Source organism: Thamnophis sirtalis, unplaced genomic scaffold (assembly GCF_051295495.1).
Source record: "Thamnophis sirtalis isolate CommonGarterSnake01/CBP01778 unplaced genomic scaffold, rThaSir2_p1.2 scaffold_2, whole genome shotgun sequence".
NCBI classification, from domain to species: domain Eukaryota; kingdom Metazoa; phylum Chordata; class Lepidosauria; order Squamata; family Natricidae; genus Thamnophis; species Thamnophis sirtalis.
The window spans coordinates 66,910,626-66,922,924 of NW_028261382.1; the positions used below are offsets into that span (position 1 = coordinate 66,910,626).

A 12,299-nucleotide genomic window follows, 5' to 3' on the forward strand; every position below is an offset into this window, starting at 1 on the left:
CGACTCCTCCCTTGCCCAAATGAGAAATGCCCTGTTCAGCCGGAGGGTCTCTCAGTCACGCCGCTTGCTTGCATGGGAACCCGCCCCGCTAACCGTGGTTTGCTCCAGGCCGCCCGCTTGGACCGGAGCACCTGCCGTGGCGCTTCGGGCGTGGCCAGCGGCGCCCTCCTCCCGGGAAGGCCGCCTTAGCGGGGGCCTCGGCGGGACTCAGCCTGTTGCGTGGCTCCCTCCCGGCCGGCTGCTCTACGGGCCCCCATTGGAAAAGCCGCGGCTTAGCGGCTCCCTAACCGCCCTCCACCCGCTACCTGCTGGGAGGGGCGGCGGCCGGCAGGGAAGGAGCCGCCTCCCCGGGCATCTGCTGCGCCCGCGGCCTCCGCCGCCTCCTCCTCCTCCCCGGCCGGATCCTCGCAAGGCGGTGACGCAGTAGCGGCGGCGGACGGCGGGCGTGGAGCTGCCAGCGGCGCCGGACAGGTAAGGCGGCAGCCGGGCGCGGCCCGCGGGGGGGACGGGGGACGGACCGGGCCTGGAGCTCCCCTCCCTGGCGGGGTGGCGGCTGCATGGCGGACCCCGCTCGCTCCGCTTCCAGGCGCCCGGAGCTGTCCAGGGGCTTTGGCGGCAGGAGCGCAGGTGGGTGCAAGAAGGATGGAGAGGCGCTCCCCCGCCAGCCCCCCCCCCCTTGGCCAGTTCGCTTCCCAAGGGCTGGGAGGCGCATAGGGGGGCAGAAGGGCCCCGGCTGACCCACAGGACCCAGCAGGCCTCTTTTCAATAAGATCTGGGGTGGGGGGAGTCCTCGAGATCCGAGGGTCCCACCTGCTACTCACCCGGGGATCCCAAACATCTAAACAGTAACAGAGTTGTAAGGGACGTTGGAGGTCATCTAGTCCAACCCCCTGCTGACCCAGGACACCTGCACTAGAGATTCCAACCGGCAAACTGCCATCAACAAGCTCAGTGTCTTAGCCACTGAGCCACCTAGTCAGATCATCCCAGCCAGATCCTTGTGCAGCTGAGACCCGGGAGCTGGCCTGTCTCTGGGTAGCTTATCCCAATACAGGGGCTCTGCAATACAGGGAGTCCTTGACTTACAACGGTTCGCGTAGCGACCGCTCCAAGTTTCAAGGGCCCTGAAAAATATGCCTTGGGACCGTTTGTTCCAGTTCCGACCTTTTCAGCCTCCCCAGGATCAGGTGATCAAAATTCAGGTGCTTGGTGAGTGATTCGTATTTATGACCGTTGCCAGGTCCCAAGTTCATGTGATTTTAACCTTCAGACAAGCAAAGTCCATGGGGGAGCTGGATTCACTTAACATCTGGGTTACCCAACTGCAGTCATTCACTTAACAATGGTGGCAAGGGTTGTAAAACGGGGCGAAACTCACCTAACAACAGAAACTTGGGGTTCAATTGTGGACGTAAGTCAAGGATTATATGTACCTGGGGCTTTGATGGGCAAGAGGCGCCCATCCCAGCCGGTACCTCTTACAGCAGGGGTCTCTTTTTCTGGGACCAAAGGCAGTGCAGAAGGACAGCCAAGCCATACCTGGCAAAGGTGCAGCTGCATCCAGGAGTTCCAGACGGGCCATTTAAAGACTGCACCGGCTCAGAAGCCCTGCTATTTGGGTTGGGTTGGGCTGGGTTGGGTAGTTGAATTGGGTTGGGTTGGGTTGGGTGGAGTGAGGGTGGGTTGGGGGGGTTGGGTTGGGGGGTTGGGTTGGGTTGGGTTGGGTGGTTGGGTTGGGTTGGGTTGGGTGGTTGGGTTGGGTTGGGTTGGGTAGTTGGGTTGGGGGGTTGGGGGGTTGGTTTCCCAAATCGTTCTGGCACTGACATCCACAATTCCACAATCTGCCCTCTGGAGCAGAAGAGGAGAAGTCTTTACCTGTTTCCATGTGAGCAGCCCCATCACCCTTTAGATCAGGGGTCTCCAACCTGGGCCACTGTAAGCCTGGCAGACTTCAACTCCCAGAATTTCCCAGCCAGCTTTAGATGCCTTCCTTAAAGACTGAGTCCCAGCACTTTTCCAACTTAGTTTCTCTGTCTCCTGGCCATACTCTCCTGTTCCCGTCCTCATCTTATGATCACAACTGGAACCAAAATGTCTATTGTTAAGCAAGGCAGTTATTAAGCGAATCATGCCCGAAACAATGACCTTTTTTGCCCCAGTTGTCAAGCAAATCATTGCAGATGTTATATGAAACACGTGGTCATTAAGCGAATGTGGCTTCTTCCCCCTTTGACTTTGCTTCTTGGAAGCTAGCTGGAAAGGTTGCGAGTACATGTCAGTTGCCAAGCACCCAAATTGTGGTCCCATGATTGTGGAGTTGTGAGGGTGAGAGCCCAAGCTAAGTCATTTTTTTAGAGTGCCATTGAGCTTCAAACAGTCACTAAACAATTGGTTGTAAGTCAAGAGCTACTTGTATGTCTGAATCCTCCTTTGCAATAGCTGCCAAGGATGGTGTCAGGATTCCAAATGGCATCCAAAAGTAAATCAGAGTCCGAGGCAAAGTATTGCTCAAAGTTCCAATTTATTAAGAGAGACACGTTGGCACATCTCAGAAAACCCAAATCTGAAAGCTACCAGGTTTTCCCACCCAGTTGAAAGTTCAAGATCTTGCCCCCACACCCACCAGCCCATCCCATGGTCCAATCTTCCACTGCCAGAAAGACAGATTCCTCTCATCCAGTTCTAGCCAGGTGCAAAGACAAAGACAACCTTGGATTTCTAAGAAGAATGTTGTTATGGCTACATAGCACCCAACTCCGCATAATTCCCCTTCCCATTTTTCCAAAGTGTGGCAGGCCTGAAGTCCAAAAAGAAAAGATGGCTTGCAGGCATGACAGATGGACTCGCAGTACAGAATATTCTGGAATTGTTATCTCTGCCCATCCACCAGATCAAGAGACAAGAATGGGACAGGAAGGTCCCAAATTTGCACCCCTTCCCAGTCTTTGCAAGACACGGCCGTCAGTGACTCAGACACAGTCACTCTAGAGCAGGGGTGTCAAAATCAAGGCTCAGGGGCTGGATCCTGACCACCCTTGTTCCAGGAAGCCATCTGGGAAGAGGAGAAGGAGGGAGAGAGAACATTGCTAACTCTCCAAAAAGGGTCCCCTTTGGAAGGATAGATTTTCTGCCTCCTGAAAGGGGTGTTGATCCAGGCTCTCTAGCAGCACCAAGCCTGGTGGAAGAATACCTGTGTTTCCAGCCTGTTTCCAGTGACAGGTGCTGCCATTGTCTCCTTGGCACTTACAGGACAGATGGAGCAGCAGCTATTAAGAGCAGGGGTCTCCAACCTTGGCAACTTTAAGACTTGTCGATTTCAACTTCCAGAGTTCCTCAGCCAGCTTTGCTAAATGAAAGACTTAAAAAGATTTAAAAGAAGTGTATGGAAGGCAACCCCCACCCCCCCAAAAAGAAAGATTAAAAATTTGGATGCAGGCAAAAGATGTGGGATAAAAGGAAAAGAAAGAGAATGTAAAGTAAAAAATAGGCCATGAAAGTATTTTAATAATGTGTATGGATATTAGAATTATACTGCATATGTTGGATAACTGATTTGTATGTAGTGCGATAGTGATAGAAGTATAAAACTATGGTTGATAGTGAAAGATTAGAATTAAACAATACAGTGATTAGATAATGAAATAATATATTTGTTATTATCCCATCTTTGAATGTTATAGTGACAGGAAAGGAAAAAAAAGATAAAATAGAAACAGCAATAAGGGGCAAACTATAATATATAGACGGACAGGCAGACAGACAGGTAGAGATAGAGATGTTAAGATATATGAAAGAGTAAGAAGAAGGGTTAGAGTTGAGGGATGGCGGTAAAGGATATGTACAAATAATATGAAATAATGAAAATGAAATGTAATGATTGTGAGTAATAATGCTATGTTTATTTTTATTGAAATGTATGATACCCAGGTATTACCCCATTGATATACGTTGATATGTATAAGCCAGTGTTTCTCAACTTTGGCAACTTGAAGATGCAAATGCTGGCTGGGGAATTCTGGGAGTTGAAGTCCAGACATCTTCAAGTTGCCAAGGTTGAAAAACACTGGTATAAGCAATATAAAAATTAAAAAAAAACTGACCAAAAAAAGGAGACCCCTGATTTAAAGAACCTCACTGGGACACTCAGACGCTCACAGCCATCCTTCATTTGCCTGCTTCATATCAGAAGTAAGTTGCTACCGGGTCACACCGGTTTGGGCGAACTGGTAGTGGTTTGTTGGTCTGGGTCGTAGAACCGACAGCGACCCAGGCTGGCCATGCCCCAAATTGGTTCCCCGGTCGCTGCTGACTTTGTTGGCAAGGTTTTTTTGTCTGTTTTTAATGTTCTGCGCATGCTCCGCTTCATGCCCAGAGGAAGACTGGGGAAGGGGTGAACTTTGCTTTTTTTCTCCTTCTTGGGCTTATTATTTTTGCCTCTAGCAGGGATTTCACCTCTTCCCGATCCTGCTTTGACCAAATTTCTTTCTCCTGTTTGGGCCAGGAGAATACCTTTGGCTCCTCTGACTCTTGGTGGGTGAAGGAAGAAAGGGCCCTCTTGTCCAAGATGGCAACCAGGCGGCTTCGTTCTGGAGACCTGGCCCGCTTTTGCCAAAAGCTCAACCGGGTGAAGACTCTGCAAGATGACCTCATGGAGACCTCCTTCAACCGTTGCTTGAGCACAGTCGACTTGACACTGCTGGGCATTGGCGGGATGGTGGGCTCTGGCCTCTATGTGCTGACCGGCACTATTGCTAAAGAGACAGCTGGACCGGCCATCGTGGTGTCCTTCATCATTGCGGGCATCGCCTCTCTGCTGGCTGCCCTCTGCTATGCGGAGTTTGGTGCCCAGGTGCCCAAGACGGGCTCTGCGTACATGTTCACCTATGTCTCAGTGGGTGAGATCTGGGCCTTCCTCATCGGCTGGAATGTCATTCTGGAGTACATGATTGGTGGGGCAGCAGTGGCCAGAGCCTGGAGTGGCTACCTGGATTCCATTTTTGACCACAGGATCAAGAACTTCACGGAAGCCCATGCTGGCACTTGGCACATACCCTTCTTGGCCCATTATCCAGACTTCTTGGCATCTGGCATTGTGCTCATTGCCACGGCCTTCATTTCCTTTGGTGCCCGCTTCTCCTCTTGGCTCAACCACGTCTTCTCAGCCATCAGCATGGGCGTCATTCTCTTCATCCTGGTCATGGGGTTCATCCTGGCCAAGGCCCAGAACTGGAGTGCCAGTGAGGGAGGATTTGCCCCTTATGGCATCTCTGGCATCATGGCCGGCTCAGCCACGTGCTTCTATGCCTTTGTGGGCTTTGATGTTATTGCCACATCCAGCGAGGAGGCCCGGAACCCGGAAAAGGCCATTCCGAGGGCCATCGCCATCTCACTGAGCCTTGCCACCGGAGCATATATCCTTGTGTCCATGGTGTTAACGCTGATGGTGCCCTGGCATTCGCTGGACCCTGATTCAGCCTTGGCCGACGCCTTCTACAAGAGGGGCTATTCCTGGGCAGGTTTCATTGTGGCCACCGGTTCCATTTGTGGTAAGTTCCAGTGGTGAAAGTCTTTTTTTTTTACTACCGATTCTGTGGGCATGTGTGTATGAGTCCATTCACAGCAGAGCTGCTGCTCCCTTTATGTTTCCCCCCCAGCCCCCTCTCTCCCTGGGTCTACCTTAAAGAGACAGGCTGCAGCAGCTCTGCTGTGAATGGAGGGAGAAACGTTCGGATCGGGTGGGTGGGTCGAGCAGCCAGAAGAGGTGAGTGGCAACAGGGTGACCAGGCAGGCATGGGCAGGGCGACCAGGGATTTTTGCCACTGGTTTGGAGAACTGATGCCAATCGTCCCTGCCGGTTCAGCCAAACCGGGAGGATTTCACCCCTGGTAAGTTCTTTTATGTCTGGGTCACAGATACAGTCTGGCTGGCACTCTGGGTGCCATTTCTGCTCCTTCCCTTTTCTCTAGCCTTTGGTTACTCCTAATGTAGTCTTACCAAAGTGGACTCCTTTATATGGGCTGGCACAGGACCCAGGTTGGTAGGAGAGACTAGGACATGGCCAGCTCCTAGAACTGAGCATGGCCTGGGACAGTCAGCCCACACAAGAGGTTGTGCAAAGATGCAATATAACTACGCCTCATCCTAAAATAACTATGCCTAATCCTAAATGAGTAGGTTGGGAACCGTGATTAAACGTAACATAAAGGCACCAGTTTAGAGAATGTGCCTGCATGCTAGGCCACTTGAAAATTACAGAAAACAGTAGAGACTAGCAAGGATTTTATGCTTGCATGAAAAGATATTTCTGTCCCTCTTTGCCAAGTTGCATTCAGAATTACCCTGCTTGGAGATTGGGGCATCCGGGAGTAAAAAAGGAAGTAGAACGTGTGTCAACTGTCCCACTCAGTCATCTGGCAAAGAAAGACTTCCAACCATCTGTCCTTGCCAAGAGTATACTTTACTGAAGCTTAAGTGGTTACAGAAGAAGTGAAGCTGAATCTGAGATGTTCTTGTGCAAACAATACAAAATGTTCCTCTCAAACCCGCTCCCCTTTCCCCAGATATTTGCAAATGTCCAATCAGGTGCTTGTCTATTTTTCAGGAAACAGGTTCTCAGTTCCCAGCCCTACAGATTGATAGTTGATCTTGGCTGGCTGGATAGTTGACAAGGCTCAACTGGGCTTCATTCCCCAACCCTTCTTGTTCCTTATAGTCCAAACTTTCAGTCAGGGTTCCAAGTAATACACCCATAGCAGACAAAACTTCGAGGCAGGTAGATTCCTCAAAGAATAGCTTATTTGGATGTATCATATTGGCACAATTCTGGTGAAAACCGACTCTGAAGGTTTCCGCGGTTTTCATCTAATTAAAAGTAAAAGTTTCCCCCTTTTCCCAAACAATCAGTCACATGGTCTAATCAAGGTGCCATCTGGTTCCCTGGTGTCAACATGCCTCCTCTCTCTCTCCCTGTGGGAATGTCCTTGGTTCTCAGGAGAAAGTGTTTTGTTTTGGCTACAAATCCCCAGCTATCTCTCCCCTCCCTATCCCTTGGATCCAGTGTGGCAACACTGAAGCTTCAAAATGGCTTCGGTCAGGTCAGCTTCAGGGTTGACCCTTTCTCTCTGTTGCTAATGTCCAGCTCCCAGCTCATGAAGCTTGGATAGGAAAGAGGCAGCCATGACAGTGTGGGAGGTGTAGGTGGGAGGTATAGGGTCTCCTGCCTGAGCAGGAGGTTGAACTAGAAGACCTCCGAAGTATATTTGGTGGGCAAGAGGAGTGAGACAAAAATCCCTAAGGGATCCTGGTCTCATCTGCTCTTCATTTTGATTGCTGCTTGGTCCTTCTAAAGCATCAACAACAATCTTGGCTGGCAGGGAGAAGCCATCCCTCCTTGCTTCCACAGCTTGTGAGAACTCTTGAGTGGCCACTGAAGAACCCAGAGTACTGCCTGGATTAGTCTCTGGTCAGGTCCACCCTTGGTGTGTTTGTGGGGAATGTGTCTTCTTTTGTGCTAGCTTTCCTAGCTTTGTTTTCTCCTGTTATCCTTCTAGTGTCCAATGGTGTAGAAGGAGGGTGCTCCCCGTCCTCAACAAGACAGCTGCAGCAAGACTCACTGGCCTAGAGGCTGGTCTTCTGCAGAAAAGGAGCTGACTGGCAGGCATGGGTCTATGACAATTCATCATGGCCAATTTGCTATGGCCAACACACTGCAGGACAAGAGTTACACTAATATCAAAGAAATGGTGGAATAGAGTCATTAAAGAAATGACAGAATGAAATGTAAATGGCAAAAATTAAAATCATCATCATCTCCTTTTAACAACCCCATAATCCCTTCATTGGGGTGGAGTAGGGGCAACTGAATGGAGCAGTGTTTAGTGGCCAGATGCCCTCCTTGTTGCTGATGCAGAGTTTTGTTCAGTAGATATATTCCCATCGTGCCCAGAAAGAGAAATATCTGCCTCTACCGAGGATTGAACCCACAGCCTCCTGATTGTGAGGCAAGAGCCTCACCTCTAGGCCACCGCACCACTCCAATGGCAAAAATTAAAATGACTTTTATTCACTTTAAACAATTAAATAGAATTGTTAAATTGTCCTTCAACCAGTTGTCTCGCGGTGAGTTGGCTGCAGCGAGTTGGCCATGGTGAGTTGTCCCATTCCCTGCAAGCACCATCAACACCTTCTGCAACACTCCCCAATCGTCTCAGGGGCCCACTGTGACCACCAATGTGTCTCTCCTCCTCAGCCATGAACACCGTTCTCCTCAGCAACCTCTTCTCCCTGCCTCGGATTGTCTACGCCATGGCCGAGGACGGTCTCTTTTTCCAGGTGTTTGCCCGCGTTCACCCCCGCACGAAGGTGCCCGTGGTGGCTATCGTGGTGTTCGGCTTCCTCATGTCTGTCCTCTCGCTCATCTTTGACCTGGAGGCCCTGGTCCAGTTCCTCTCCATTGGCACACTCCTGGCCTACACCTTTGTCGCAGCCAGCGTGATCATCCTGCGCTTCCAGCAAGGCAAGACGGAAGCTCAGGAGGCCGCCGGGAGGAGCGAGGCCATCCAAGCAACGGCTGAGCCTGTGGACGCTGCCGAACCCAAAGAATACGAGTCTTTCTCAGATAAGCTGCAGCTGGTGGGCAAAGAGAAAGCGGGCAGGGTGCGTGAACCAGGGCAGCTGAAGGCAGCCTTCGAACCCTACTTGGAGTTCCTCAGTGATTTCTACCCTGGTGAAGTGGTCACCGTGGCCGTGGTTGTCCTCATGGTGTCGGCCCTCTGCTTGGCATCCATCCTGGTCTTTGGAAAGACACAGCTGCACCTGCCCACCTGGAGTTACGCCTTGCTCATCCTGCTCTCCAGCCTGGCTTTCACGGGCAGCCTTGTCCTCATTGGTGTCCATGAGCAGAAGCCAACCTCCCAGACCTTCCAGGTGAGGCAGGCGGGCTCGGCAGTTGCTGTGCTCTGATGCAAGAGGAGGTGGGTGTGAACTGGGAGGGTAAGGAAAATGCATCATCTTCCCCAAACACAGCTGGGCCAGAGAAGGCTGCCCTTAAGGCTGACCAAGTTGAACCTCTGCATGGAAATCTGTTTTCAAATTGGGCTGTGGTTGCCTGGCAGGGTTGGGGCACAAGTCCTCCAGTCCAGCCACCAGAGATTGGGAGAGTTTCCTGGCTGATGATGCCCCAGGCCTTATGGGTTGGTTCTAACTCTGTATTGAGCCACGGTTGATTAAGTGCTACCAAATCGTTCAGTGACTACATAGGTTTTCTCCATCAAAATGAGTAACATGGTTTAACTTTAGGAGAGCATGTTGTGCGAACACTGTATCCAAAGTGCAGCTTCAGTTTAGGCCTTTCATCACTTCCTTTGGAGTTCCCGGCTGCTGCTTTCTGTAAATAAGGTTTTTATCTCTTTCGGGAGACAAAACCTGTCTCAGGGTTCCAATTAGCATCCAAAATTAAATCGGAGTGCAAGGCAAAAGATTCCCCAAAGTTCCAATTTATGAAGAAAGCCATGTTGGCACATCTGGGAAAACCCGAATCTGAAAGCTTCCCGGTTTTCCCCACCTAGTTGAAAGTTCAAGATCCTGCCCCCATACCCACAAGTCCATCACATGGTTCAATCTTCCACTGCCATGCTGGCAATTCCACCCACCCAGTTCCAGTGAGGTGTAGAGGTGCAAAGACAAAGGATGACCTTGTCTTCCTAGAAAGAATTTTGTTATGGCTACATGTCATCTAACTCTTTACAAGCCCCCCTCCCATTTTCCCACAATAGAAAATGCATAGTAGAGTAATAGAAAGTGGGGCAGGCCAAAGATCCAAAAGTAAAGATGGCTGCAGACCTGGCAACCTCATTGTTTGTCAAACCATGATGGGCCAAATCTTGTGCCAAGACCCCTTCAGGTATCAAAACCCTTTTGCACATCTGTTGGGAGTCTCCCAGGCAGCCCTAACCAGCCTTCTGGTTCTCTGCCAGCAGTGTGTTGCGGCTGCCAAAAGAGCCAATGCAGTCCTAGACTGGTCAATAGATAGCGAGCTTCAGAGATGATGTGAAGTTAACATTTTATGCTGCACTGGTAAGACTATGCTTGGGACGCTGCATTCAGTTCTGATCAGCACAATGCAAAACAGACCCTGAGGCCCTAGAAAGAGTGTAGAGAAGATGTTGTCGGCCACCGGCCCCTCCAGCAGCCGAATCAGATGAGTAGGAGGAGGTGTGGGAGTCAGGGTCAGCAGCAAGGCAACCTGAGAGCTTCGAGGGGGAAGAAGGAATGGAGCTGAGAGAGAGGGAGTGGGAGGGGAGAGGGAGGAGGAGGAGGAGCCTGGACTGTTCAGCCCTCAGATGGAGAGTCAGCAACCCCCCAGGTCTGGAGGTGGCTAATGAGGAAGAGAAGGATCAGCTGGGTACAGTGCCAGATGCACAGATGTGCAGAAGGCAGAGGAGAACAGTGGAAATATATGGGCTGGTCTTTGAGACAGAAGAACCACCGCTGCTAGCAAAGCTCCACCCTAACTCGGGATCAAAGGCAGGGGGCGGAGATGAATAGATGTGGTAGACAGCTATTCATTTCCCTGCCATCGAACTTGTTAGCCTGCGGTGAGAGAGAAATCTTTTGCCGGGGCTGCTGGCATTCCTAATAAAAGGAACATTTATTTAACTACAGATGGTTTGTCGTGTTTGGGGAGCCAGGTCAGAACAGAAGAGCAACAAATAAGATATCTGAAGGATAAACCATAGGATGAACGGCTAAGGGTACTAAGTATCATGAATGAAGGAGAATATACATGTCCCAGGATAATGTTGCAGGATGGCCGGCACCAGAGGTTTCTCATCCAAACTTTTGGACTTGTGCTGGAATCAATTTTTGGGAAACTTCTACATGCGCACAGAGAAGTTTCCTGAGGATGGGCTCCAGCATGAATGCAAAAGCTCAGAAGAAAAAAATTCTGGTTCTGGCGACCGACCCAGATTAGATCCGGTACTAGGTATGTCTAGCCTAACAAAGGGAAGAATTAGGTGTGTCATGATAGCTGTCATAGAGATATAGAGAAATTTCCTAACAGTGAGAACAATGAATCAATGGGACGTCTTATCTCCAGAGGTTCTTGGGTGCTCAATGACTGGAGGATTTTAAGAAAACATTGGACCACCATTGGTCTGTAAAGGAGTAAGAACTCCTGCATGGGGCAGGTGGGGTTGACTAGAAGACCTCAAGGTTCCTTCGAGTCTTAGGATTCTATGATCCCTGCCCTCCTTCCTTTCCAGCTTCCTCTGGTACCGCTGACGCCTGCCCTGAGTATTTTCATCAACCTCTTCCTCATGCTGAAGCTCAGCTACATGACCTGGCTGCGTTTCTCCATCTGGTTGGTGGCAGGTAAGTTTTAAGAGGACTGCAAAAAGGCGCACCTGGAATTGGGGGTTGGAAGAAACACAGGAAGGTTAGCAAACCTGGGATGAGGATGGGATGGGAGTCGCATCCAAAGCAAGGCCAGGCAAAAAAAATGGCAAGGAGGTCAGAAAGCTTAAGGAGCAGTCATAATACAGACCATATAATACAGGTAGTCCTCCACTTACGACCACAATGGGTCCCAAAATTTATCTTGTTAAGTGAGACATTTGTTGAGTTTTGCCCCATTTTTACAACCTTTCTCGTCACGGTTGTTAAGTGAATCACCGAAATTGTTAAGTTAGTAACCCGGTGTCAGGTTTCTGAAAGATGCCCTAATTAATTCATGAGCCTCAAGCCAAGTTTCAAAAGAAAACCAGTCATTTATTAGGAACACCATTTTGGTAATACCCCATTGCAGTCAGATCTAACCTCATTTAAATTATGGCCGAACTTTGCCCCTGTTTCTTCCCTCCCCTCAGTCTGTGTCATAAATGACATTCTCCAATGAGATGCACACCTAACAAGTCTGCTGTAGTAATCTGAGATCCGACTCTAGCCGAAGGTATGCACGGAATACGCTCCCCCCATCCCCTTTCCTGACCATGGCAACTTGATAACAGACAGGCCAATGCTTTATGGGTTGACACCTGGTTGTTAAGTGAATCAGGCTTCCCTGTTGACTTTGCTTGACAGATGGTCACAAAAGGGGATCACGTGACCCTGGGACACAGTGATGGTCATGAGTCTGAGTTAGTTGCCAAGCAGTCACTAAGTGAACCATTGTAAATTGAGGACTTCCTGTAGAAGCCACATTAGAAAGGCAGGGCCTGGTCACCCAGTCCTGACTGCCATCTTGAGTTTTTTGACACACACCTCCCTCAGATGCCCCTGAACGTGGGTTCAATCTCTTA

At 50.2% G+C, this 12,299-nt stretch overlaps 1 protein-coding gene across 2 annotated transcripts in view; it reads left to right on the forward strand.

The window, feature by feature from the left end:
• The window catches only part of SLC7A4 (solute carrier family 7 member 4), a 17,706-nt gene continuing 5,407 nt past the window's right edge, over positions 1-12,299 (forward strand). Inside the window, exons 1-4 of one of the 2 annotated variants that reach the window (XM_014072851.2) lie at positions 1-471; positions 4,502-5,546; positions 8,249-8,925; positions 11,265-11,373. In XM_014072851.2, the coding sequence (XP_013928326.2) occupies positions 4,565-5,546; positions 8,249-8,925; positions 11,265-11,373 (1,768 nt within the window). In that variant the 5' untranslated portion in view covers positions 1-471; positions 4,502-4,564. The other variant, XM_087705849.1, reaches the window with a different exon arrangement.